The following is a 27,854-nucleotide window of genomic DNA, read 5'->3' as shown; positions in this document are numbered from 1 at the left end:
ATCTGTATTCAGCAGACCAAGTGTTATTGATGAGTTGATTCTATGTGGCTTTGCCAGTGAGTGAGCCGGGGAAGGGATTATGTCCCCAAGCCAAAACCCAATAGAAGTTTGAATATGGGGGATAGATGTGCAGTGCTCATTGTAGCAGCAGAGGATAAGCTGTGTTCAACATTAAAATAACAGCTCAATACCTGCGATATGAAAAGGTTTGGAAATCTCAGACTTGCTGAAGTGGGAAAGATGCCGGTTTACAGTCTCAGAATGATAAATCCACAAAAGTTTTTGATGGGTCCACTAAAGGAAACACGTGTTATATTTCACAGTGTTTTGGAAGAAGTGCGACTTGATGTTTGTGTTGATAACAGCTTCCCGAGCAGCTGTAATTGACGGAGTTTTTTTTTGATGCGGTTTCATCTACCGACTTAAACGTTTCTGCTTTTGAGAGAGGAAAGGTGTAACTACAGCAGCATACGGCAGGAGCTGTGCGGTATCCAGAAATCCACTAATCCACCATTCTTCCAGTACAGGGATTATACCTTCCGTGACTTTTGTCTGTTTTATACGTCTTGCTTTCCATTTGCTCGTCCACACTTTGGTTTCAATCACTGTTGTCGTTCAGCTGTGAGAGATGTTACTTGGTGTGTCTTGTTTACAATAGCTAAAGGATAAACCTCTACTTAGATACCTTGTATGGAGAACAGATGATATTTACATTTGTGTTATACCATTGAATGATGGCTAGGAATAATATAGAACATATAGAATACAATATTTCTATATGTATTATTTAAGAATCTTATTTTCCTCCAGTCACCTAAAGGCAGATGCTGTCTTTGAATTGAGCAGGTAAACTGGCCCCTGTGTTGTAGAGAGTGGTGAGAAATAATTTGTAGCCTCACTGTTTGTAGGCTAGCAATTGTTTTCATGCCTTTTTTTTTTACCGTGTCTTCAACAGTTAGTCAGCCCTAAATGTTAGGAAGCCCAGTTTTTTTGTGTGTGTGTATATTTAAATTCTTTGGGGACACTGTTGGGAAGTGACAGGAAGTGATCAGTGACAAAGTGGAAATGACATGTAGTATATCCTGTTTTTACTCTACGTTAAACCAGGAGCTCCCCATGAACTGAACCCTTTGAAAACTGTTCAGTTCTGCCTTGCTTATCCACTTCAGCATCAGATGTACATCATTGAAAAAATGTGAGTATATGCTATTAATAAGACGACAAAAACTGATATTGTAGCAGCTCTTTAAGGGGACGAAATGTATCTCCCAGAACTTATCTCCAGCTTCTGAGTGGAGTACAGTGGAAACTTGCAGAATCCAGGACATCAGCTGCAAAGTATTGATGGGAAAGTTCACCTTAGTTAAAAAGAGCTAATATATCTGTGACCAGAATCAAACACACAAAAAAGGCATCAAAACAACACCAGTGTACTGGTTCTGGTGAGACTGAAGTATAATCCAGGAAGTTGGAGTAACAGATTAATGTTTGGAGATTAACATTGGAGAGGCACACATTAGATATACTGCGCTCACATTGCAGACTTATTGTATCTACCAGGAACGGATTTGATTGGACACTGAATTGCAGCCTGAAAAAGCTGAACCAGGATCAGTCCAAATTTATTTAAATGATGAAGCAACAAAATAAATATAAAATATTTTCCTCTCTTCATCATGATCATCATCATCATATCACCAGGCTTTCCATCAAAATGAGACATAACACAATAATGGATGGAAAAAAAGTCCTTAAATAAAATACAATAAAATGAAATAAATACTATTTAGATAATATATGTACTAAGTGATCCTCTCGCACTTATCTATATTTTATGTTTTATTCTAATGAGGCTTTGAGGATGAGGAGTAACCGTTTCGGGGTTTAGTGTGATCAAGTCTTTCTCGTCTTTGAGAGGTCATTGTCTAAAAACAGCTGTTAGAAAAGGGCTGGTCTTCTCGTCAGGGTCTTCATAAATTTGTTCCAACATGGTACTGTCGTTCCTCTGACATGTTCATGGTGCAGAAACACTTCTGTTGTTTTGAAATGGACGGGCTGGTATGACATGAATGTGTGAATTACATGGGAGTGGACACAGCTTTGTCAGTTCTTGGCAATACAACGAAGGCAAAACTGATGGAAAGAAACGGAGGTAGAGCAGCCCCCTTTGAAAGTTCGAAAAAAAAAAGGTCAAATTATTGAAAACATTTTCCATGCAATCTTTCATCGTGGGTTGTCTGCACAGATTCCTCAGGACGTCTGTTGTAATTCAGGCTGACTTCTTAGGATCTCAAAGAGGGATGTCGGGGAAATTATATACCGACATCAAACCTGAGAGTTGTTACAGTGATGGCTTCTTGTTATACAATACTACTGCAAAACGACAGCAATATTTTAATAACCAACTGGATGCAAATAATTATACAACCTTTAACCTGTGCCACAAAAACAGGGGGATTGAACCAAAGGTTAGTTTTTGTTTTCAGTTACATATGTGGACCTATTTGGAATATTATAAAGACAAATAAACACAAACATCTTCAATTTTTTTGCATAAATATGTATTTCTGCAATATTTATTTCAGTTGAAAATCCTGATGCTTTTTTTAAACTCTTCATCATACCATGGTGGTGTCACAGCGACAGGACTGGAAGCATTTTAACCTCGATTATCAACGCAGTGAGAAAACCATATCCTTCCAAATCTCCCAAAGTTTTAAATACACATGTATTCAAAACTGATTTACAGCTCCTGCACCACACACGTACAATTAGAAAGACACACACTGTTGACAGTTTGATCCCCCAAATTGCAAGCTTGCCTCTCTTTTATCATATTTCATCGCTGGAGTCTTCACCGACCGGGCAGTTCCAGTCGTACGGCCAGACAATTAACTTGTTTGCGAACTCAGCATCATAATTAACTGTCCAACTTTAAAATACATCCTCTTTCAATTCATGCTTTTCTCACAGGATGAGGATTCCAGGCTGTCTTCATAAATTACATGTCAGAAAGTTTTTAGAGAGTCTTTGTGTTTTTTTTTCCAGAGAAACCCTAGTCAACTTAATTATCACCTAGCTTCACGTTGTAGACCGTCCTTGAAACGCCCAGCTTTATGTGCGCTGTAGTCCAAGTCCTCTCGCTTCTGGCCATTTTGCTTCATCGTATAACTTTGGAAAGACTGCTCCCACCACCGTGAGCGAACATTGAAAATGGAGAAGTCAGCTCTTGCCTACCAGCAGGCCCGTCTCACAGTCACTTCTTTAAATGCTCATTTCTAAAATGAAAGGCACTAATTAACACATCAAGGTTGAAGATGGTACCAGACTCGGGTTTTTTTGCACCTCTTCCAGCCTTTGCAGGTACTGTAGCAACAATGAAAAAAAAAGTCCTCCTGTTGTATGATAAGCACTTCCTCTGCTGTGATAAGAAGCCCTGGGATAGTGCCTGTCAAATGAGGCCAATTAATGATGGCTTGATGTGATGTTTTATCTTTTCAAGGCAAGTCCGCAGCTCCTCTCACTCGCTGTTGTTCCCTCCCAGATAAGCTTTACTTTGTTGACTTTGCCCCAATCTGCTCCAGAACCAAAGGCACTTATTAGCTACCTATCCGAGAGTGACATGTGTAGCTACGGGCCAGCGTTGAATAATGGTCCTTCACTGTCACCTCGGTAGTTTGTGGATTAACGGTTTGATTTAATTTTGAGCCACAGTCGTCTGGCATTTTTGGAGGCGAGGACCAGGCTTCTCCCCTGAGCTGCTCGGAAAGGCAGTTTGGATGTTTAATCACTCATCACACAAATTATTTAGTTTGCTGTACACAACACGCAGAAGTGCAGTCTGCTAGAGCAGGACGTAGGAGATGTTATGTTAAGACTTGACCATGAACTTACACAAAGTAGAAGAAGTAAGGCCGTGAATGTTTTTGTATGTCTCTCTATGTCATGATCAAACATGGACCAGTCAGTGTTTAAAGTCGAATGCACATGGCCGCCAGACTTTGGGAAAGTACCAGTGCTTGCTGCTGAAAGGCATTCACTGTCATGTAGCACTGCATTTTTTAGACTGATAAAGTTAAAAAACTATGTATTGGCTGCAATTAATTTAGTTTTCTTAAAGCCCCTGAGAACTTTGCTCAAATATTGAGTCTTTCTCCATATTCATGACTAAATAAGGAGCAATTAAAGTTCAAGTTTAGGAAAACCATCCTGAATTTATTGAAAAGCTAATCTTCATCAAAGCTGGTCGAGAGCTGTGTGTTCATTCACTCATATTAGGAGGCTGATTGTGAAACCATTTTTTCAAGGCCTTTAAACATGTAACACAAACTTACACTCTGATAAGGACCCATTAAATTTGGTCATTAAAGAATTATGACTTGAGACTTATTTTGACTTGTTTACTTTAGAGGTAAAAATAAACCTGTCGGTGCTCTCGGGTGAGCTCTGTTTCTAAGCTACCACAGACGTATGCCTGGTATTTGTACTGCAGTTTCACCTTACTTATCGGCAAAAATATTTTTATCAGCAAGAAGCTATTATTGGCCAGCCAGTGTATTGGGCTTCAGGATTGATTTGTTTTAATTAACAGTCACAGTAGTTGCTGATATATATACGCCCATTTAAATTACACTCAACCAGTGAAAAGAAAACAGTTCAAGCAGTGGTTATACCAAAATAGTTTGTTGCCAATCTGGCAGAGTGGTAATAAGAATCAGATTTATTGCAAAATAAGTTTTCACAAAGAAGGTATTTGTTTTGGTTTCTTGGTGCATAACAATCAAAAAGTAAACGTAATAGAAAGAACAAGTACCACAAGAGACAAGTGTTAAATGATTATAATTTCAAAATAAAGAAGAAGCAAAAAAATATGTCTAAGTGCAAATATCGTATGATTAGTATTTGTAATGTGCAAGTGTAATAATTGTATTAAGGCATACATGCAGACTCGTTGCCTTTTGGCAACGGTCACCATTTTTACTGTCAAACAGGTCATTCTTGTGAATCGCGTCGATCCATGGAGTTTTTAAGAGTGTTGGGGTGCGGTTTAAAAAAAAACAAAAAAAAACATTTCAGCTCTTGTTGCAAATTTTTCCCAAATTATTTTCCCTCCTTCTCCGAACCTATTTTAATTGGTTAGGTTACGTCTCAAGCCCTGCTTTTTTTTTTTTTTTTTTTTTTGCTGTAAATGCTTAATTTTACAGAAAGTGTCAACACATTCTCAATATTTTGGAAATTGAATTGATCCATGAGATTTCCCAGCCAGCAGATTCACTGGCATTCTTGAGTCATCTGAGCAATTTTAACCAGTTGCTAGATTGCTAGTGTTGCTGGCTCGTTTGGACAATAGATAGTGAACAATAGATTAACTGAAAGCTGACAGTATCTGACTGAATGAAGACAGTTTGCAATTTTACAAATAAGTTGACTTTTTATTTCTTTACTGAAATATCTTGACAAATATCGGATGCATTACTTTACATTTAGTTTCAGGCGTTGAATGATTCATCTCAACAGCTTTTGGTAAATCGCATTGAATTTATGTTGATACATTCTTTGTCCCCAGAGGATGACCTTTTATCCAACCTCAACTACTATTGGATGAAATGCTGTGAATTTCCGGTCAGACATTTATGGTCCCAAGAGGATACATTGCAGTAACTTTGGTGACCGTGGTCTTGTCATCAGCTGTACCTGATATTTAATGCTAATTAGAAAATGTTTGCATGCTAACAGGCTTTAGTCTTGTGTATCGGTTTATGATGCTGTATGATTGCTTCCCCTGTCAAAGTGCTAAACTTATTTTACTGTGACTTCTTGTTTTTGAGTAATCGAGTAACTTTTTGCTCGTTTCTGGTTGATAAATAAGGCTGCAATATGTGTTTACTTTTTGCAAGCTACTGCAAATTCCTTCGGTTGCTTCTAATGAGTTACAGTAAGTAGAGAGTGGGGCAGTATTTTGAAAGAAAAAAAGTCACAATTTATCAAAAAAAATGTTGACTAAAAGATGAAGATTTAAATGTAAATACTGTACATGAAATGTCTGCCTTTATGTCCGCTGAGTGTACAGTATATGCAGGATTAAGCGCCTTACACAAAGAGATGCACTGCAGATTTTTTCATTGTTATTCAGTTGAACTCCTTGCCTCAGTTTTTCTTTGTTGATGGATAAAGTCTTTCTTGAATAATGTGGCCACACTGTTGTGAAAATGCACTAATGTTGTTAGAGGTGTGGCATTGATAGCACCCATCGATATGTATATGCTTCTGCAGCTGAACATTACCCAATACAATCAACTGAAGGTACATTATCTTGTCATTTGCTATTGATTTGCTGAAAAGGTGAGATATCAAGATGCCTTCTTTGTTTATTGTTGATGCAAATATTATTTTTTACGTCTGCTATCTACCACAGAGGTATGCGAGCGATGGTTAAGGTTGTGTTGTGATATATTTACAGCTGTCAGTCAGTAACCTCCTGAGACTCAGATAAGATAAACTCCTGAGACGTCGCATCTTACCACTTGCAGTATCAAGGAGCACATACTCCAGTCATGCAAGCCATCCAATTCTATTTGATATATCCCAAGCCAATGCAAGCTGTCAGTCAGCATTAAAGTCAGAATCACATATTTACAGAAAAGTTGTGCTGCTGTCATTAGGGAGCAAAGGCCAACAACTCAAGTAAACTACTCAACAGCTGTTCAAAAAAGTCACGCAGACCTTGTTAGGAAGTTTTAAGGTGCTACTTTAACGAACATAGCTGCTATCTAGTGGAACAAATAAATATTTTTTACGCCCAAGCAATGCATGAATATAATTCAAGTTTTTACTGTAATTCTGAAACTATGCGAATGAGCGACGACACCCTTGAGCACAGAAGTGGAGAGAGTATATTCAAACAGCAGAATTTCTCAGCAAGTGTTTTTGACCCTTTAAACTTGTGCCTCTTTTTGTGTATATTTCTCACAACATATTCAGTTTGTTCGGACTGATAAAAACTTCAAAGATGTAATAACACCAAAAAAAGATGCAGTAGAAGTTGGAAAACCAAGGTTTTGTGAGAGTTCGCGCCTCATAGAGAGAAATACTATTAAAATATACTGCAGAAGATTAAGCACAGTTAATTGAGAAAATGAGAAAACCTCTGACACACCTCAGCCCTGCAGATCTTAAGCCACATACACAATTTCATATTACTAAGAGGACAAAAATAGAACATGTAACGAGGCCATGAAGAGTCATGATACATCTTTCTGTGGTCGTTTTGTGTCGCTCTGTTGTTCTTTTGCAGTAATTTTGCATCTTTTTGAAATTATTTCACGTCTCTGGTCTTTTTTTTTTTTTTTTTTTTTAAATCGGTTTGTGGTTGTTTTGTGTCTTTGTTTATGGAAGTTTTGCGTCGTATGTCCTTTTGTATTTCTTGAAAGTCATGTTTTTATCTCGAGTTTATTTTATATCTCTTTGTGGTTGTTTTGTGTTTCTTTGTGGTTGTTCTTTGTTTCTATATGCCCATTTTGTTTGTCTGCTGTTGTTTTTTGTCATTTTGCATTACTTTATGGTCATTTTACATCTCTGTCCATGTTTATCTCTTGGTCGTTTTGTGTCCGTCTATTGTTGCTTTGTTGCCTCCTTGCAATCTTTTTACATTTCTTTGAAGTTATTTTTGTATATCTCCTGTTGCTTTGCATTTTTTTCATCATTTGACGTCATTTTGCATCTCTGTGGCCTTGTTCATTCCTGCCATTGACGTGCGTCTTGGGTGATACAATCACGAGTGGAGAACTCACAGTACAGGTGTGAACATACCCAGGATGCAGTGAGGACAGATTGAGATCTGCTCAGAGCACACTGCAACGTGACCCCCAGAGTTTTCATACTAAAACAGAGTCTGAAGCATTTTCAAAAGTCCTACAGCTGTCCACGTGTGATTGGATCACCCCAGACACGTGTTAAGGAGATGTGTGACCACGTCTTTAATGTCTTTTGTGGATCCCTCACTTCTTGAGCCCCTGGGTCTAAGCTTTGTAGGTCCATTCAGTAATCCATCTCCATGCACATACAATAATTTACACATTACCAAACACATGTAAAAAAAGCAAGAAACACTAACAATGAAATGGAACACTTAGGTTTATGATAGCTTAGCATCTTTTCTAAAGCAAAGAGGAAAACCTAAAAAAAAACTCACTGCACTTTTTAACAGCAGTATAATGAGCTCATAAAAATCAAAGTCGGCTCATACATGCGGTATCAGTCATTACACACATTCTTTCCACGTGAGAATACATTTCAGATGATGGCAAAACAGTGAACTGAAAGCCGTGGAGCAACCTTTTCATTTCTCACCCATTTCATTTTTTCCCCTCATTCTTTGCTCAGGGTGGTGGTGCGGGTGTTTGGTGGGGGGTGGGGCTGTTCGTCTTTGTAGTAGTCACAGCTCCAAATCTCATTTGTAATGGTTATCAACTGGTTGGGCTCTTCACAATAGCTAATGGGGAAAACAAATTGGTATTTGCCATGTTTATCATTTGATTAACCTTCACATTATCCCTCTGTGTAATTAGCCTAATTATGAGAGGCTTTACTGTCTGATAGCTCCTCGTACAAACAGGTCTGAAATGATCTGGCCTTAAACAAATGGAGCGCTCCTTGGGTTCAAAACTGACTCTGAACCAGGTGGAGTTTAGCTGAACTACATGTTCTTGGACGGTTTCTATCAATTACAAGTCTTACACTCAGTGACAGTTTAAGTGCTGCCTCTCATCGGAAATAATGAAACCACCCGATAGCGAATTCATGAGATTGCCGTGCGTAGATAGGTCTCTTTGGTAGATATGAAACAAAGAGCACACTGCTGATACAGAAGCAGCCGAGAAACCGTTAGTGTCCGTTGGCGCAACCCGCCCAACAAGTTTGCTCTTGCCTCTCTGGGGAACTCTTGCTGTCCGTTCGCTTATGTCAAAGCAGAATCAGCCACCTCTCGTCAGGTCGCTGTCTGAGTATCCTCTAGATTGGATGAGTTGTGATTGAGTCCCTCTTCTTCACCGAGGTCTGAGCACAGTTGCTTTGACACAACAGAAAGGTGATTTTGCCTGCTAGCTTTCTGGCTCCCCGTTGTCACGGTTGGTTTGCGTCAGGTGGCCGGTGCTAATGCAAGGATTGACTTACAGCAGGTGACTTTCAGACAGGAGTGTTGGAACAGGTTGGATTGTTGTTGGTATTAGAGCTGAAGTTGCCTCACTGTAACGTATCAGTCTCTCAGAGGGCCATTTCTTTCCAAATTTAGACTTTTTGAGAAGACACCAGTTCAACTTTGTTTTTACAACCACTTTTCTTCACTGCTGAAATTTTTTCTTGAGCAGTAATCAGCTAGAGGGCTGTCTGCCAAACTTGGACCTCCGCCGAAATTATATGGTTCCTATATGAATTTTTCCCGCCTCAGTCACATCAGATCTTTTCAGAACTCTACTTTGGTCAGAATAATGTACTATAAATATGAGACGAGTAGAAACTGAAGGAAAATTGACATTCATTATATAGTAATATCTGCATTTGGTAAGTGGTTATCAAACTGATACATTCCTTCATTTTTAAATCCTTGAAAAATTAAATCTAAAATCAAATACCAGCTGAATAACACAATAATAGACTCACTTTACCTTCTGATTTAAAATACAACCAAAATACTAAAACACTAGTGTTGGAGCACGTAGGAATTAATCAACTTTCAATTAGCTGATTGACAGAAAATGAATGAACAATGTTTCAAGCAAAAAGGCCCCTCATCATCTGGGTCTAGCTTCTCAACCGTGAGGATTTGCTGCTTTTTTCTTTCATATCAATTTAAGCTTTGTTCCTGGGGGGAGTCGGCTACTTATTGGACTAAACAAGACAGTTGAAGACACTTTGGACACTGAAAAATGACCTTTGTTTTCTTATATTTTATAGTCTGGAACATTACTTGGGTGAAGGTACTTTGTGTTTTTTTTTCTTGTAAACAAACATTTAGTGTTGCTCATCAAAACACATAGTGTGTATCCATGAAGTCCAACAGATGTGTTGAACTGATTTCCGCCTCATAAAACATTGCAAAGCAAAATATTTCAAATATATATTTTAAACCAGTCATTACTTCCGTCCTGGGTTACTCATTAGCTCGCAGTTTTGGTCTGAATTACTTCTGCCAGCCAACGTAAACGCTTCTCTGCACAGCGCTGACCGCACCAGTCGATCGGTGGACTAAAGTGGACGAAAGGGCTTTTATGATACAAACAAAATGGGGACTGACTCATAAAGTTATTGCTCCATAGCACGACTAGTGGTCAAAAACTCTTTAATAATATAATTTAGGCGTATCTATTTTGCTTGATTTTAAACTGTTACTTGACATTCAATGATTGTTGTAGTTTAAAATGAGGTTAAAAACAAACAAACAAACAAACAAACAAAGCGAAAATTAAATAAAAATCCAAATGAAAGAATTATGGAAATAATATTTTGTAGTCCGACACAAATTTGTCTCTAATTCAAAAGGACCATTTAACCAAAAGATATTTGTATTGTAAAATCACAAACTGATTAAAAAAAAAAAAAAAAAATGTCCAGCTGTAAATGTTTTTAAACAAAGTAGAGGCAGCCGCCTGCTATTGGCTTCTTTTATTGTTTTCTGTTATCACCATCCTTCTTCACCAGTTGCAAAGTTATGAAGGACATGACTCTGACTGTAGCTAAATGTAAGACATAGTTAATAAATCAGAGACAATATTCAATACTTCATAAGGGCTGAAAGTACGCAGATTTCCCATTTTGTACCACTTTTTTTTAAGTACTGTCCTCTTCCTTTATCCCCCTGTAGACTTACCAAGACCTCTCACTGTGCTGGGATTTAATAAAGATGTTTTACTCTTACTTAATCCACACCCTACATGTTTCATAGGGATAATCAAAGTAATGTCTACATTTAGTTGGAGGAAATGACTTGTCTTATAGGGATGAAAAAGTACATCCTTACTTTCTTTCTCACATGTATATGCACTAAAATCCTGAACTTGTCAACTGGATTATTTTGTGTGACAAAGAACTGCAGGGAATGTGATTTAAAAAGCCACTTGTTCTCAGCCATGTAACACTGAAGGTTCAGCATTGCCTGTGTTAAATATTTGAGTATTCTGATTCTATATTAACATATATTTTAAATGTATTGTATATTTTAACGACTGGTAATCAATAATGTGCACGTGACAATTGGGGATTTGGTCTAAAATACATTGAAAAAGCCCCTTGATTATCAACACCAGTAATAAAGTCCTATTTTTCGGACTTGTGTTGGTGTTCAGAGACTCTTGTGATGTCGCTGTACTGTTTGCAGTGGCTATATTTCAGAACATGATGTTTGACTTGCCCGGCCCGCCGACGCTCTGTCACTGCTATTGCGCTTCCACCATTAAATTTTTAACACTTGAAAGAGGGCCAATGCAGCTCTTTGCTTTTATTAATATGTCAGCACATGGCATGGTGTAAGACCTCCGGCACCTTCAAATATTTACCCCTGTGCACAAAACATTTCAAGATCCATAATGACCACTTGAACTATTTGCTCTTCCCTGTTTCTAAACAGTGGAACGTGGGGAGCGAGCGCTTATTTGTGTAATGTCGCATTAACTTATTCAGCCATTCAACCGGCCCTCTAAAGCAGAGCCATTCCAACGCTGGAAGACTCGGCAACAACCTCTTGCAGATGGGAACCTTTAATTTTTAAAGCGTTTTCATCCGCATGGCTGATCCTCCGCACGTTGCGTCACGAACCGTGAGTGCTAATCCCAGTCGCCTACCGCCCCTCTGTTTGGTATGAAAAATCTGCTCACCAAAGTGTATCTCCATCTTCATCTCTGCAGTGTCCTTTTGAAGTGATGTTTTGATCGGTGCCTAGTGAACCAAGACCTGTGTAGTTTTAGCTGAACTACTCATGGGACAGAGCCCAACGTGGGGTGGGGGAAGCAGCATAATTGCCCTTTAAATCTCAGTTTACTTACTCTTGTCAATTTAAAGATATGCAGGAACACAGGCAGTATTATAGACCACACTTTAATATACAGCATCTTTGGTCTGTGAAAGAATTTATGAGGGACATTTTGTTCATTCCCAATAAAAAATGTAAAATACAAAGTAAAAACCAGCAGTGTTCCTTTTTAAACATTTATTTATTCATGGTAGTTACACTGAGAACCAGATTGTCTTTTTTTCAGAATTTTCTGACGTCACTTACACAGTTACACAAACTCACACCTGGAACCAGCAGGAGCTGGTTCAGCAGCTCCACTGGACAAATTGGGGATTAGGGGTTTTAGTCCAAAGGCAGTAAAAAGGGAAAGGCGAGGACTGTTCTTTTATTTCGCACACTCAGATTTATTTTGCTGGTGGAAAGCTTGCTTCTCTGTTCTTCAGGCCACCACTGCCCTGCTTATGTCTCTTTGGTTTGTGAATTTAATAGTATATCAGCAACTATAAATTAATAAATATATATATATAATATACTGGTTTATAGTCAGGATGTGTTCAATAGGTTTACATAAAAGATCAAAACTCCACATTGAGTTGTACTCATAGAAAGTAACACGGCAACAGTGGACATGTTAGCCTATACAAATGCTACAGTTGCTTTATATGTGCCTGTCCTTGCAGTATGTAAAATGATGGTCATGACCATGGCCAACATATTCTGAACCTTTATCAAAGTCTGAGCATAATCGTCCACAATACTGTTCACAAATATATTACATCTGCACTCGCTGCAATTTTAGACTGCATAATAAATCACTAATACACTCAAAGCTGCTCCAATGAATGATTTTATATTAAGAACGGGTCAAATGATAATGTCTAATGTCAGCAATGTCCCAGTTACAAACGAACCCACAATCAGTTATCACCCAAGTAAGCTGTTTGTCTTGGCCTTGGTGTGCTTCTTTTTTTTTTTTTTTTTTTTTTTTTTAGCACCTTTCAGCTCATTGTTTTGGTTTTTCTGGCCCACATCTTTCCCTGCACTTATCTATGTTGTTTATGACCACTGCAGGCAGCTGTTTTCAGCTAAAATAAAAACAACAAAACACGGCAACTAACTATCGAGAACCAAAAGGCAGACAGACAAATTCGCAACGAAACACAGAAAAACATTTTGTTGCTAAATAGTCCAATATTTTCCTCAAGATGTGAGCCCAACAAAAGTGCTAAAGAGGCTAAAAACAAGAAACATAACTCCAAATGAATGATAGTGTTGCTCTACATGTGCTTAAAAAGGCAACTGTCGCCTAACATGTTCGTAAAAATCCACTCTGACAGTGATTATATATCAGTGTTGTGTTTTCAGTTTCTTTCAGCTCCCTCTAGTTGCCCAAGAAACCGTTACTGTTGGCTTAACTCTGTCTGAGAAATTATTCAAAATAGTTTAGTTTTAGTAATATAAAGTATATAAGAAAAATTGCTTCACTTCACCCTTGAACTACAGTCTTGTAATTATTTGTGAAGGTAAAATTGGTGTCTGACATTATTTTATAGAAATAAACAGCAACTCTCTTTTTCTTTACAGGCTTTGAAAATATTAACTCATGTACAGGTGAGGTGAAGCTTAGCTTACATTTTCAGCTTTCAGTGTTTTTTTTTTTTTACACCAAAGCTTCAAAGACAATGTTGTAGCAGGAGTTAGTCACCTCTACATCTCTATGTGATGGTCTACGCACAGAAAGCCAAAGAGAAACATGATGTCGATGCTCGTAGCAGACGCTTCTGAACGCTTCAGTTTTGAATGTTTTCAACAGGCCACAAAGAGTTTTTGCTCGAAAGCGTGTCAAAAAAACCTCGGAACTCTGCCATTTTGAGTTAGAATTCAGTACTCTCTGTGGTCCTCTTTGGATGGTTTTTGTTTGATAGTTTCCTTGGTGGATATGAAAGATTAATGCGGCAGAAGCACCTGCAGCAGTTCCTCAATGACAGCTGTAAAAGTGCAGCGGAACAGCTGTGAGAAGACTGCCATGCCCCCGTAAAGCAAACTGTTAAACATGGTGTCGCAGCTTTGTGACTCATCTTGTAACTGCCCCGGCTATCGGATTCGACTTTCCTTCCATGAGCCTTTGATATGGATACAGTGTGTTTTTTGTGACTGCATGTGCACCTTCAACCCAAGCTGTCTGCCTCAAGAGGCGTGTGGTTATGTGTGCGTGTGTTTGTACATGTTTTCTTGTGGTGTGTTGACTAATTTTTTGACTGTGTGCATGAGAGAGGGACTTTGACACTTTATCATAGATATCATCAAAGGTGATACAGAAGAGCGGCACATAGACGGGCTTGTTAAAAAGCAGGAGCTCTTACCAGACCAAGTGATAGGTACATAAACAAAAAAGCAGGTGTCATCAGACTTTTCTCTGCACTTTGTTAGAGTCGAGAAAAGTCTGAGATAATTATTGCAGTGCGTCAACATCTGTTGAGTCATCGTATGTTTACAGCAAAGCTTAATATACATATGGCATGTACAGCAGGAACTGTGTTTATGTGGGTTTCCTGAAGGCACTTTGGTTTCCTCCCACAGTCCAAAGACTGTCGTGTTGACTATGGGTGAAATGGAAACTCTTTGGTTGTGAGTTTGTTCATTAAATGTTTGTTCATACTTTGAGATTGATGGCCTGTCCAAAATACAGAATACCCCCCTCACTGATGCATGCTGGGATAGTCTTCAACCTCTCTTTGGATGAATAGAATGCAGTTTATAAGTATTATTTATCTGTAGTATAATTTACACTGATATGTGATCCATGGGGACAAACTTTGTGAAGTGCAAAGATGCATTTACAAAACAGCGTGTTGCTAAAAGTGTGGAAAAGAGTTGTTTAAAGCCTTTTGTTGGCCCAGAGGTAGCTGATCAAAAAAAATGATAAATGAAAAAAGTGATTTCACTTGAGGGGCTTCAAACTTTGTAATTGAAAATAAATCGTTGGGAGAAGAAGTGGACGAAGCAGACATGGGTAGCCTGCTCCAGACTACATCAGCTTCTACTGTCATAATGCACCTGAATATCTGATGCAAAGGCCAGATTTGGTCAGAAGAGTGTCTACAGTTCTGCTGCAATAATTTTGATCATTTTATTAGAAAACTGACCCAAACTTTTGTAATAATATTCTAATGTGACTATCAAAATGCAAATGTTCTCAGCTCATCGCTCTCAGTGCGTGTCCAGTGTTTCTCCTGGGCAGACAGCCTTGGGGGCCGGGACGAGACAGTCTCACTGTACTTGTGCATGCTGATATTCTGGTCTGGTTTTTCAGCAGTTTGAATTGAAGGTTTTGTCCATTAATAGCTCATCTTTATGCTTTTATTGCACTTTACTTTACAGTCACGTAACGAGTGTAGCTGGCATCAACTCGAGTAACACTCACCTGTGTCCATCTGCTGTTCTGCTGCTGTGTGTGAGTGAGTGAAGGCACAGCCCCGACCTGAATGAAAGACGGAGAGCGAACGGGAGCAACAGGACAGAATTAGCGAGACTCTCAGTAACAGAAAAATGCGAGAGACTTTGACACTGACTGGAAATGAAACGGGTGCACAGGAAGTCAGTAACATATTATTTGGTTTTGTTCAGGCGACACTGATGTCTGATTTGTAGAGAAAATTCATGAATGTTAACATCACACAGGAAACACGTCACTGTAGCTTGACTATACAGGATTAATACAAGCCAATATTTTCATGGAGAAAACACCTTTTTAGATCATAACTTCATAACTATATTTTTAACATGTAAGATTTTCTGCTTCAGTTCTTGGTCATAGTTCTTTGTAGTCTGAACAGACCGGATCTCAATGCATCACGGGTGCGTTCACATCAGTACTTTGAGCTGTCAACTTGTGATCGGATCACCCAGGACACATGTTAATGCCAGGTGTGAACAGTAACTAGTGACTCGGTGATAAAGTTACACTACAATTTGGGTCAATAAGACGTTGAGCTTTGACAGTAAAAATTCACTAGAGCACCAAATGTTTTGAATCCACTGCTAAAGAATCAGTGTTTCCTGCTGTTCCAGAAATGTTTGCTTTAAAGTGCGATGCCCGGCTGTTTGAGGAAGTCAGTGGGATTCGTGGGATTGGATGGAATTGAGGAAAATATTCAATCCTCAACATATTGTCGCAATCAAAAAAAAACAAAAAAAAAACATGTACTACTGAGGCCTTGAGGTGTGTGATACTGCAGATGCCTTTTGGTTTTACTTGCTCAGGTTTGGAGACATCAACATTAAGATGTAAACCTCCACTTGAAAGAACAATCATGGTGATTATAATAATGAAATTTTGTATTCTTTATATATCACAGAAAACTGTCATTCAACTACTGTAACAGGAACCAAATCATAAAGAATGTAGTCCCTTTGATTTGACCTTCATTTGAAGTCAATCAGAATTATTATGTTATTATTATTATTTAGTTATGATTTCCTATTTCAAATGAAAGCAAAGGAGTCTTTATTCGCACATGTAATCTATGAATCACAAGAGTGATTACATACTGAGGTCATCAGTGAGTTGTGTTGTGGCTTGTGTCCCAAAAATGGCACAAAAATCACTCGTTTTGTTGAAAGTTTATTCGACATAACAGTCAAACGGATTTTGGAAGGTTTGATGTGCACTTTAGGGGCCAGTATCCATAAAGTTACATCCCACTGTGAATTATTTACCATCATCAAAGGATGAAGCCGCATACTGACACAGAAATGTTCCTTTCAGGATGTCGCATATTGAGTCTTACTCACACATGCTAAGATCATTTCTTGTCCTCCCTCCCCCTTTCAATTCATCTTTTATTTTGTTAGCCATTTGAGCGTCGTGAAATGAAAGCATTTGCATTGAAAGGACAGGTGGGTGTGAGACACCAGCGCTCGTCTGAATCGTAGCATTAAGAGCAGAGAGGAAAAAAAAAAAAATCAAAAGTAAGAACCATTCAGACGGCAGGAGGAGCAGGGATTTGAGCAGATATTAAAAGATGATTGTGCGTGGGCTTTTCTGCTGTGCTCCAGAGAAAGAATGTAAACCCCTGTATCAGTCAGAGTGAGGATAATAAACAGCAAAAACATCAGAACACAGCATAACAAACACAAACAAAAAGAGGGATGGGAAAAAGCGCGCCGTATAAATAGTTCAAATATTTCAAGTGGTTTCAGAATATGATGGTGAAATACTGGATGTTTGTGTCCTCAGCCACCGCGAGTTCTTTGAGTCTGTGCTTGTGATCTCTTCACTGTAACTGTATTAAGCACACAGATTTAAAATAAAAGTCCCAGCATTGATAAGCTGTCAGTGTGAGGTGCAAAACTGTAATGATTTAATACATTTCAATCATTTTCTACTCAAAAAAACAACAACCTAAAGTTGGGGAATGGATTCATCAAGTTCTGTATATGAGTTGTAGATCAGTGTTCTGTCATTCCCAAACATGGATCTGATCTCTTTTTTGACAGCTACATCCACACTGAAGGATCATTGATGGTTTCACCAGTATTACAACATTTTTCAATACTTTTTCTTTTCGTTTTTTTTTTTAAAATGCTTGTTGTTTTCACCGCTCTTTGTCTCACACATTCCACTTTTGATTTGTTGATCTTGCAAGCAACGGGTGCGAGCAAAGAAAAGTCTCCGAGTCAGAGTTCAAAGTGATTTCCCCTCCACTTCAATACTATGTTACTTTATTAAATCAGACACATTGTTACACTCTGTGTGTGCTACCTTGTTTTTGTTTTTTGTTTTTTATCTTCTTCTTTTCATTTTACAACATTGTTCTGCCGCCCGCTTTAAAGCTGACTGAATCGTTGAAAGAAAAAAAGTAGACTTGAATTTCATCTCATCGGCAAAATTAGTGGGACCTTTGCTGCATATGCAGACGGCGGCCCTATTCACCGCCGTAATAGAACGGAAACAGTGGGACACAGTGACAAATACAAAGTGGTTCATTCAGGTAGTTGGGTCTTATTGAACCTGTCAAGCACACATTGAACTTTATTTCAACAGTGTCATGTACAGCTGGTAGGAACTTGTTGAATTTTTAGCCATGGCAGCACGGCTAATGCAAATCCCCAGGGATGTCAATCAAACCAGGCATGCCCACAGGCTTACCTCTCTTCTAGTCTTAATATCTAATTAATTATGGAAATATTTTCAGATGGACCACCAGAAATCTGATCAGGAATGAAGTTAACCAATGACATGATTAATGACTTGTGAAAATGTTGTTATTGACCTTGTATATCATGAAAGAAATGTATGCTTTTTGAATGGGGGTCTATTAGAGCCAGAGGTTTTTGGAGCCAGCCCCTACTAGCCCTCACTGGTATTGCACTTTAAGGCACTCCTGCATTGGCTTCACTTTGAGGATTGTAGTTCCAGTTTTCTTTACACTGTTTTCTTTGACTCTGGTCCATCGTTCGGACCTCACATGACAGAATTTAAACCTCAGTGATTCGATGTTAATTGCCAAAATGAAACTTGAGAGTTGTAGTTCTTCCTCTCCCTCCTTAATTGTGTTCACACAAGCTTGTACCTTTGACTTTCAATTGGAGAACCAGTGATTTCTTTAACACAGTTGTTAAACAGTTTGATTGCTAATTAAACCGGCAGAATTTCAAATGATCTTTACTGTATCACCTCACATTTCTTACGGGAAAATGAACGAGACAGAAACCGGGGACATCCCAACAAAGCTTTTCCCACTTTCAAAGTTTATTGTGGTTTTGAATTCACATCACTGATCAGCAGTTTTTATTTCTTTTTGTGCCCCTTCATCAGAACCATGTGGAACCCAGCGAACGACCAGACGGGACAAGTGGCGGCCCGGATGGAGACGACTCCGTCTATGGGCAGTGCGAGCATCTCCATATCGCAGCAGCAGACGCCCAAGAAATTTGCCCCCGTTGTCGCACCCAAGCCCAAGTTCAACCCTTACAAACAGATGGGAGAAGCCACCCATTGTGACCCAAGTAGGCCGTTCAACCTCACTGCTCTCGTCTTACTGACCCATGTTAGGCCACAACACTGTTTCTTTCTCTCCATTTCGCAGAGTTTATCTTTAACATGACATTTTTTTTCTCAAAGTCAGCATGTGCTCTGTATTTACATATTTCATGTTCTCCCCATTTCTACTTCTCATTTCATGTTCTGCTTTTTGCTGAAATAATTTGTTCTTTAATTAGCAATAACATTTCCATGACTTTCAGTGTAAAATAAGTGAAGTGTACAAGTGGCTTTGCACTGATTGTGGGTAGGATTGTATCTTTTTGTGTTTCACATTAACTTTAACAGCTACTGAACCAGAATCCACCTGTTAATTTTCTTACAAAGGCAGGCTATTTTTAAGTTGTACAACCGCTTGTTCAACCATTAGGTGGTAAATCTATTTGATATTGGTTTCCATAGTTACAGTGTAATACTTTTTTTTTTTTTCGGTCCTTAAAAGCTCATTGATAGGGGATGTGATTCAGGCTTGCAGTATAGTGTATGCGGACCTTGAACAGACTTCACCAAAGCTTTCAAAAACACAGAGCATCAGTAAATAGTGTAAAAAAAGAGAGTGGGAGCACAACCAGCTACTGAAAGACACACACACTCATACTAAAGAGCATTTCATTGTCATGGTGATATTTAAGTATGATTCTATTTCACTGCAACAGTTTTGGCCATTGTTTCTATCAGTTGTTAAGCCCACGGCTCGTCAGCTAAAACTGCTTTTATTATTATGACAGAAATTCAGATTTACAATTCATATTCACCCACATTAACCTACTCACAGATGACTACTTAGTTATCACTAACAGGGCAGGGGCGAAGTTTCAACATACACGAGTGCACACAAATCAAGAAGTCTTGCACACAGTGACAATAACCACGCTACACCTTGAAGTTTGTCCTGCGCGCCTGACTGGGTTCAACCAGATTGACCAACAATGCAAAATGAAAAAACAATTAGGAAAAAAAGAAAACCAGTCCTCCCCCAGGGACAATACCCCGATCTTTTATGCTCGCTATTGGCTCTATTGTCAGGGCCTAAGTTAATAAATCAAACAAGCGACCGAGCCACCAATGCTCTGCAAGGATACAGCTAGTAACCGTCTTAAAACCCCTTTAATTTCATGAATATCTAAACACTACGTTTGCTGGTAAAACTACATGATTAAGTTTTGAAATACTTGGTACATTGGTATATTATCGCACCGACTACCAGCCACCTTAAACCCAACGAGATCAGAGGTCTGAAATACATACACACACTGATCATCACACACACATTCCAACTGGATAATATAAAGCATTAGTGTACATAGGCCTTGCTAGTTTTCCTGCATTCCTGCATGGACTGAGGAGTGCACCTTCTTCACTCCACCGGCCTGAACCAATTTTCAGAATCACTTTCAGGTAACTTTATTATAATGGACGTTGATATGTAGTCTTCTGTGAGCTATCTAGTTTTGTTTATTAATTTTAAGAGCCTGGTGAATAAGCGTGACCCTGGCCCTCACTGTTGACATTATTGAATCTAGATGTTAATTGTGACAGAGGTGTTATTGCGTGTCTAATTTTCAATCAACATGCAGTGTTAAGTGCTGTGGTTTGCAGTTGTGTGAGAGTTAAGGAAACCTTGTGTTGTCGGCTTTGTTCGGTCCCCTGGGAGCTGATGGTTTGTTTTTATGAAAACGATTCTTGAATAAACACAGTTACTAATAGAGATGTGGGGCAAACATTTTATAATTTAATTTAATTAATCTGGTTACTTATCATTACATTTCAGGCATAGATGATTTCAAATGGTGCTGAATTATGTAGATTTTTGTGGACTGTTTGTGAGACAGATATGACTCCACAGTGTCATACTGTTCTCATAATTATATTTGATGAGTAATACTATCGAAACAGAGGTTTCTATTACAAGAGATAATTATCAGTTTCCTTTAAAAAGACTTTCCAAATGAAGTTTCATGGTGTTTTTATTCAGAAAGACAAGTACACAATTAAAATATGTCTTTTATTTTTAGGTTCTTGACATCATATTTTATTGTTTGATATCATGAATGAGCTCAATAAAGAATTCAATAAGAAGACTTGGGCAAATGATTAAAAAAAACAACTTTTCTTGTTTAAATAAGAGAGTGAAGAAAAACACAGGAAGTGGCTTTGTAGTTACGGGCAAGAAAAAAACAGTGAAATCTGAACCATTGCAACCTACTCAGTGCTACATGCAGGCATGATAAATATATTGTTGCTCATGTTTTGCATATGCTCACAGTGACTGAACTTCACGGACCAACCTGATGTCTAAAACTGTTTCAACGACAGCTAATGTGTTTTTAAGCCTCGGGTATGTTTGAGCATGGCACGCAGATAATATTGTGTACTCTTATACCTCCCACCCTCCCGTCTAGTTTATGTGTCGTAACGTGAACATGATCTAAGCCTCGACCCTCGAACCCCCCTCGGAGCCCTCGATTTCCAAAACAGGGCAAACGGTTATGAAATTCAGCAACACAGAGGGCACACTGTTGGTCTGAAAACACTGCTGTCTGTGGGGATTTGTGGTTTAGGCTGGAGACCGTCTCATACACCAGATGTTAGTTTTGTAAAAAAAAAAAAAAAAAAAAAAAAACATTTCTTAGATGACTGCTTTTTCAGCTCTGCCCACCACAGGAACAAAAAAACATCTCAATTCAGGTTGAAAACCGTTTGAATTCAGCATTTGATCAAGTTTTAGTTACAAACGAAAAATCTAAATGATGAAATCCTTCATTAAACCGGATTTGCCCTCTAAAGGCCTGATATTTAGGGAGTTCAAAATATGCTTTTCCAATTAAAAGTTTTTAGTGTTGGCAGCAGGGGCTGACAAGTCACTGATATCAAATTTGATACAAATACAGCCTCAGTTGAATTTCTTCTACTCATCACAACATGGACAGGAACCTGCAGTCCAGAGGAAGAAGAGGCATTGCAGGGGTAATAGTGGGGTGACGAGGACAGACGGGATCCATGGCTTCATCTCGTCTTACTGATGGCAATGTTGACAAGCAGATTTACTTGGTGATGATCTAGGAATGATTTGAGAACATCTATTTCCATCACATCAGAGATATCCTTAAGAGGGGATATGATGACCTTCTCGCTTCTTGCTATTATCGTCGTCATGATATTACAGAATGTGTTTGGTTGGGGTGGAGGCAGGTGACGAGGCACCGACCTGGTGGGAGAACTGAATGCCAGTGTTAGCTACAACTTCTATTTTGTCCGTGAATCCTAAAAGTGTTGAGACAGAGTAGTGTGAAGAGGAATTGGAGAACGGGTCTGTGAGCGAATGAATGAGGCTGCGACGTTTTGTCTTTGTGGTACCAGGGCTGCTTGGTCTTGCGTCTGGTTGATGGGTGCTGCACCCAAAAAGGTCCATCCGTACTGTAACTCCAGATCTCTCTGGGTTGGTTTGATTGCTCCACGTTAGACTTTTTCTTTCTGTTGGCTGCCACTCTTTATGATACTCCCAAATCTAAGCTCATCCGTTGTCATTCCCCCTTCTGTCTCAGTGCATTTCATTAATGCAATACAACTGTTTTCCAGTTGTATTGTTGGGTTTAACTGCGGCCATTGTCCATTCCACCCACCAGATGTCCAGTGTTGAAGATTGCTGAGCTGAATCCATAAATTTAGTGTTGCATTTATCTTTAGGTTCAGCACCCGGATTATCACAGCAGGTAGAAATCCCATTCACAGAGCGTGACTTCACTGAGTTTGAATCACAGAGGGTTGGGAAAGGTATGGTGTCCTTTATGACATAGCTGAGCATTTAAAACTGGTTGAGTTGAAATCTGATCGACTAACGACAACAGACGACAAAAATCATACGATTTTTCCAGTGTGAAGGTCCTTGTCATGTGTCAGTCATCTCAAACAGTTTAGGACAGTCTGTACACTTCATCGACCCTGATCGGCAGAGATTAGCAGAGATTAATATCTGCTACCTTATGTTGTGGGAAGAGCTCGACCGATATACCGGCAGCCCAAATTTATTGGCCGATATTGACATATCCCAGATTTATTACTATGTGCGCACATGTTGGCTGATATGAGCTGGTGTGAATTTTTTTTTTAACAGAACATATTGTAGAAAAATATGCTCGTAGCTAAAAAAAAAGAAAAAAAGAAAGACATTTTCTTTTGTGTTTAAAAAAAAATAAATATTTATTGTTATTTTGATTTTTAAGTTCCCAGTAAAGTTTACTGTTTCAGTGCACTGATGTCAGTTTGGACAATAAACTGTGAAATATCCTGCCTTTATTACATGTCTTTGTCGCAAGCGCCATACGTGTTCAATAACCATGTTTGAGGTTAAATTGTAAATTGTTGTTTGAGACAAATAGGGAAGGTGGCAGTGAAAACAGCTCAGCAGAAAACAAGCACAAAGAGCATTTACACTGAAACAAAGCAGGAAAGGCGTGTCTGTCATTTTAAAAATGTTTACTGAGGTGAAATCAGACAAATAATCTTCAAACAATAGTTTGAAATGTCCTCACATGTGTTTATTTAGTACCTTAGATGTTTTAATTCATCATGTCCCAGAATTCAATGGGAAGCAAAGACGCGTTGGAAGGCCATTTATTAGAAATACAACAGAGGAACAAGTGTATCTGTTACCAGAGCAGCTAAACAAACTCGTGTTATAGATAGATGAATTTTGAATTTAGATCAGAAGTTGCAGACTCGAACACTAACTATCTACAGTAAAGAAAGGTGCTAGAGAATGTAAATATATCAAACTGTTATTACTGAGATCTTCTGACCATAAATTGTGTCAGAAATGAGATTTGAGTTGAAGAGAAAATCTGAAGCATCAGAATAAAATGTACATGTGATCATGTACAGTTCTAGTGTAACTTCTTACTATTGACTTTTACCTCTGGCCACGTGCACAGCTCCTGTAATGATTTAAAAAACACATATTTTCATATCCAGTTGATGATTTCTGGAATCATTATAGCCAAAACGTTACTTCATAACTTCCCCAGTATTTAATCCAGACCTTTTGCCACAGTCTTATTCTCCACCATAATTCATTGTGCGGGTATTAAGAAGATTAATGGAACAATGGACAGCGGACGGGGATACAATTGTAGATGATAGAATTATTGTAATGTTGTACTTTGTAATATAAATGTTTTACTATGATGAGCAAAGCCTAATATCTCCGACCTGTGTGACCTCATGGAAGAACTGCTGTTGAAACTTCCTCTTTTGTATCTCTCACACTGTTCACATTCAGTGTGACAATAATGACATCAACCAGATAATACTTTGAATTTTGTCTTCATTCTAAGGATTAATTTGAGATTATTTACACGGAAACTCTGGAAATATGGAGGAAACAGTAATTAATATCAGTTTTTTCTGTCAGTGTTTAATGTTCCATGAAATTATTGCTTTTGTCTAATTTTCTATAGGTCGCAGCCTCTTGTAGAATCTGCACAATATTGTGTTCCTATGCTGCTAAAGCATTTCATTTCCCATTAAAACATTAACGTTTAATAATGACACTTGTGATTGGTTGTTGTCAGCGTTTTGAACATGCAAATATGTAAAGCCATCTGTAGTCATCTCCACTTGTTGTAAGGATAAGACGTCTTTATGAACAGATTATCTGGGTCTCTCCCCGTTTATTTATTTAATATCTTTTATATCAAATGTGGGGACTGTCTGATGTAAAATTGCGGATTAGCATAAAAATTAGGGACAAGTCAATTTGGCACGGCGCCTCGCGGCCCCTTTTGTCTGGCGGAGGCCAGCAGCGGGGCTGGGGTGAGCAGTCTGAGGCCGTGTTTATTGTGCGGACAAAGAGGCCGGAGCAGACGGGGCGGCGCACAGCTAGCGAGGTCGGCCCTCCGATTTGATTTCAGGGAGAACTTGTTCTGATTAAAGCCCCAGCAGGAGGAAGTGAAAGACATTGAGTCTCAGACAGTGACCCTTTACTCCAAATGCCTTACAACAGATCAGATTTTAGGGTTTAAGTTGATCTCATATGGTACATGTTCTGTAGGAAGGTCAGTCATGATTGTTTTTTTTTTGCTTTTTAATTCACACAGCAGCTACTTCTCCTGATCTTTTTACGTAGGCTTTTGCTATAAAGATTCTTTTACTAGTTTTCAGACATATCTAAACTGGCCTGTCATGAATGTAATGGTTTTGTGATAAGAATCACGGTGCAACATCCTGTAGGTGAGGTGGACAAAATATGATGAATAACTGCACGAGGTAATGCAATCCACTGCAACAGCCCTGCAATAAAAACTACCCTCTGAAACAAATTGTTAAAATTGTATTGATAGCAATGTATCATTTATTATATGCTGTCAAGCTGTGAAAGTAGTTTTAAAAAGCTTTCCTGCTATTGATGGACAATACAAATGAGTCATGTCCTTTCTGAAGCCCTGAGGTCTGAATCATTAGATTTTATAAGAAGGAAACCTCATATTCCTCTTTTTAAAGCTCACGTTTCGTCCTTGAAATTCTTTTAGGTTTCATTTGAACTCACATAAAATGTATCCCGGGAAAAATGTTTTAGCGCACGTGTTCTGGGATTTCTGTGTAGCTGTCTGCACTGATCAGCTGACGTCGAGTTGCTGGGATTTCTCGTCTGCGTGAAATGAATGTAAACATTTAAAGAGTAGTGATCAACAGAGTGTCAGCCACCACAAGGAAATTAATCACTCTGGACTGAGTCATCTTTAGCAGCTTCATTCAGAATATTATAGTAACAAATGAATCAAATGTAAAACCTCCTTTACTGCCGATTCCCATTTCTTATAAAAGCCTCCCAAACGGCACAGTTTTGTACTCAAGTCGTTTTGTGATAGAAAAACACTGTTTGGTGGCATAAAGTCTGCTGATTATCAAGCTCGGTAAGTTTTTTTTTTTATCGTGGGCTAATCACAGTCAAAGTTAAACATCCGAGAAGTGCTGTTTTTATAAAAAAAAAAAAAAAAAATACAACAACTTTTCACACTAAGTTAGCAGAGACCCGCTAATTGTTTGCTCAGAGCAGTTCAAAAAGTGTCGAACATGTGCATAAGCTGTTTTTATTCCTCCCTGCTTGACTGGCCAGAGGCAAACTGACTACCGGTTGTTATGTCAGAGTCCCTCATGGGTGTCACCAGGAGAATTCACAGGAAACCCACCAATGAGTGTGTCAGTGTCCCCATAGAGACCACAGGCTCACGCTCTGAGCGCATACAAAGGCAACTTTTATCTAAGTGGAACACATACCGTCCCTCAACTACTTGTTGTGTTTTGTCTGCCGTGTGTGCGAAGTCTGCTGAAGTGAATCTTTTCTTCAAAGTTTGATACACGCTCTCTTTTTTCTTCAAAACATTTTTTACAGTGTATTGTTTTTTTTGTTTTTTTTGGGGGGCCTGTATTGTATAACAGTTTGTCAACCGTTATTTTTATATCTGATATTACCAGAATGAGACATTTCACTTCTCTAAATCTCACCAAGGGGTCATTGTATTGTGAAAATGTTTTCCTCCCGCCGCTTCTTTCACAGTTGTTTTTACATAATCAAAGGAAGTTTGAATGCTGAGTAAGATCTCAAAAACTGAACTCGCACACCGGAAATCTTAAGTCGTATGGACGAATGATAGTTTTACAAATCCAATAACAGTATAAAGTAAAACTCTCAATTTACCAAGAAATCACTTTATATGCTTCATCCAAAAGGAGAAATTTAAGTTTGATGTATTTTCCTGCAGTAACAGCGCCCCCTACATTAGTGTTTCCTCCAGTGCTGTGGGTTTGTCGTGTTTGTTTTGCCTCATCTGTGATTTCAGCGCTGAGACTGCTAGTTGATGTCACGATTCCAGTCACATGGTAACATACAGGTGCTGAAGTTATAGAATTACCTGCTTTACCGACGAGAGACAGACAGCTCGCCATCACTCAGTCTAATGCAGCGCGAACCTGTGGAAATGTTAGCGAGCTAGGCCGGCTAGCTTCATCTTTCGATTGAAATGCAAACTTAACAGTGTTATATTATTTTTACAGGCAGAAAGATGGGGTTGACATTATACTCATTCAGAAAAAGACACATTTCAGAGGCACACATGTTGTAAATTAATATATGTAGTAACTGAGACACTAATTCAAAGTTACCGTAAACCGCTGTTCCATTTTTGTAGAGACATTTCTTGTCACAGATAAGCCTGTAATTATTCTGTACTAATTATCTGTGCTAAGCTGACATCGGCCCATAGTTTGGCCCATCAGATCTATTCCATCCATCCTGATGCTGATCTGAAGTCTGTTCTGGGTGGCACTGGACTTAACAAGATAGTCTGGGTGTCCCTCTCACAGCAGCGTTTTCCAGTTCCTGATGGGGGATCCCGAGGTGTTCCCCGGCCAGATGAGGCATATCATCGTTCCAGCGTGCCCTAGGTCTCCTCTGAGGTCTCCTACCAGTAGACATGCCCAGAAAAACCTTCGAAGTAAAGTCCTCACATTGATCCTGATTAGATCGCCGAACCACCTGAGCTGGCTCTTTTGGACACAAAGAAGCAGCAGCTGTACTCCGACGTCCCAACGGACGTCTGAGCTTCTTACCTATATGTGTAACGGTGAACCTCACCACCCTACGCAGGAAACACATTTTGGCTGCTAGGATTCGCAATCTCATTCTTTCGGTCACTACCCAAAGGTCACGACCTTCGGTGATGGTTGGAATGTAAATCCGCTGGTCGGTCGGACACTACGTTTTCATCAACTGTCTGTAACAAAGCCTGCGGTACTGCAATGTATTCA

The 27,854-nt window shown here is 38.9% G+C and overlaps 1 protein-coding gene across 4 annotated transcripts in view; it reads left to right on the top strand.

The window, feature by feature from the left end:
- The window catches only part of lpp (LIM domain containing preferred translocation partner in lipoma), a 158,483-nt gene that overhangs the window by 37,373 nt on the left and 93,256 nt on the right, over positions 1-27,854 (top strand). For all 4 annotated transcript variants that reach the window (XM_069150858.1, XM_069150856.1, XM_069150857.1 and 1 more), the window contains one exon: positions 18,825-19,015. In XM_069150858.1, the coding sequence (XP_069006959.1) occupies positions 18,829-19,015 (187 nt within the window). In that variant the 5' untranslated portion in view covers positions 18,825-18,828. The remainder of the gene's footprint in view (positions 1-18,824; positions 19,016-27,854) is intronic.

This window comes from Embiotoca jacksoni, unplaced genomic scaffold (genome assembly GCF_022577435.1).
Source record: "Embiotoca jacksoni isolate LCO1_2020_lvr unplaced genomic scaffold, fEmbJac1.0.p SCAF_16, whole genome shotgun sequence".
NCBI classification, from domain to species: domain Eukaryota; kingdom Metazoa; phylum Chordata; class Actinopteri; family Embiotocidae; genus Embiotoca; species Embiotoca jacksoni.
The sequence above is the reverse complement of the archived record's forward strand: the minus strand, read 5'-3'. Positions and strand labels throughout refer to the sequence as shown.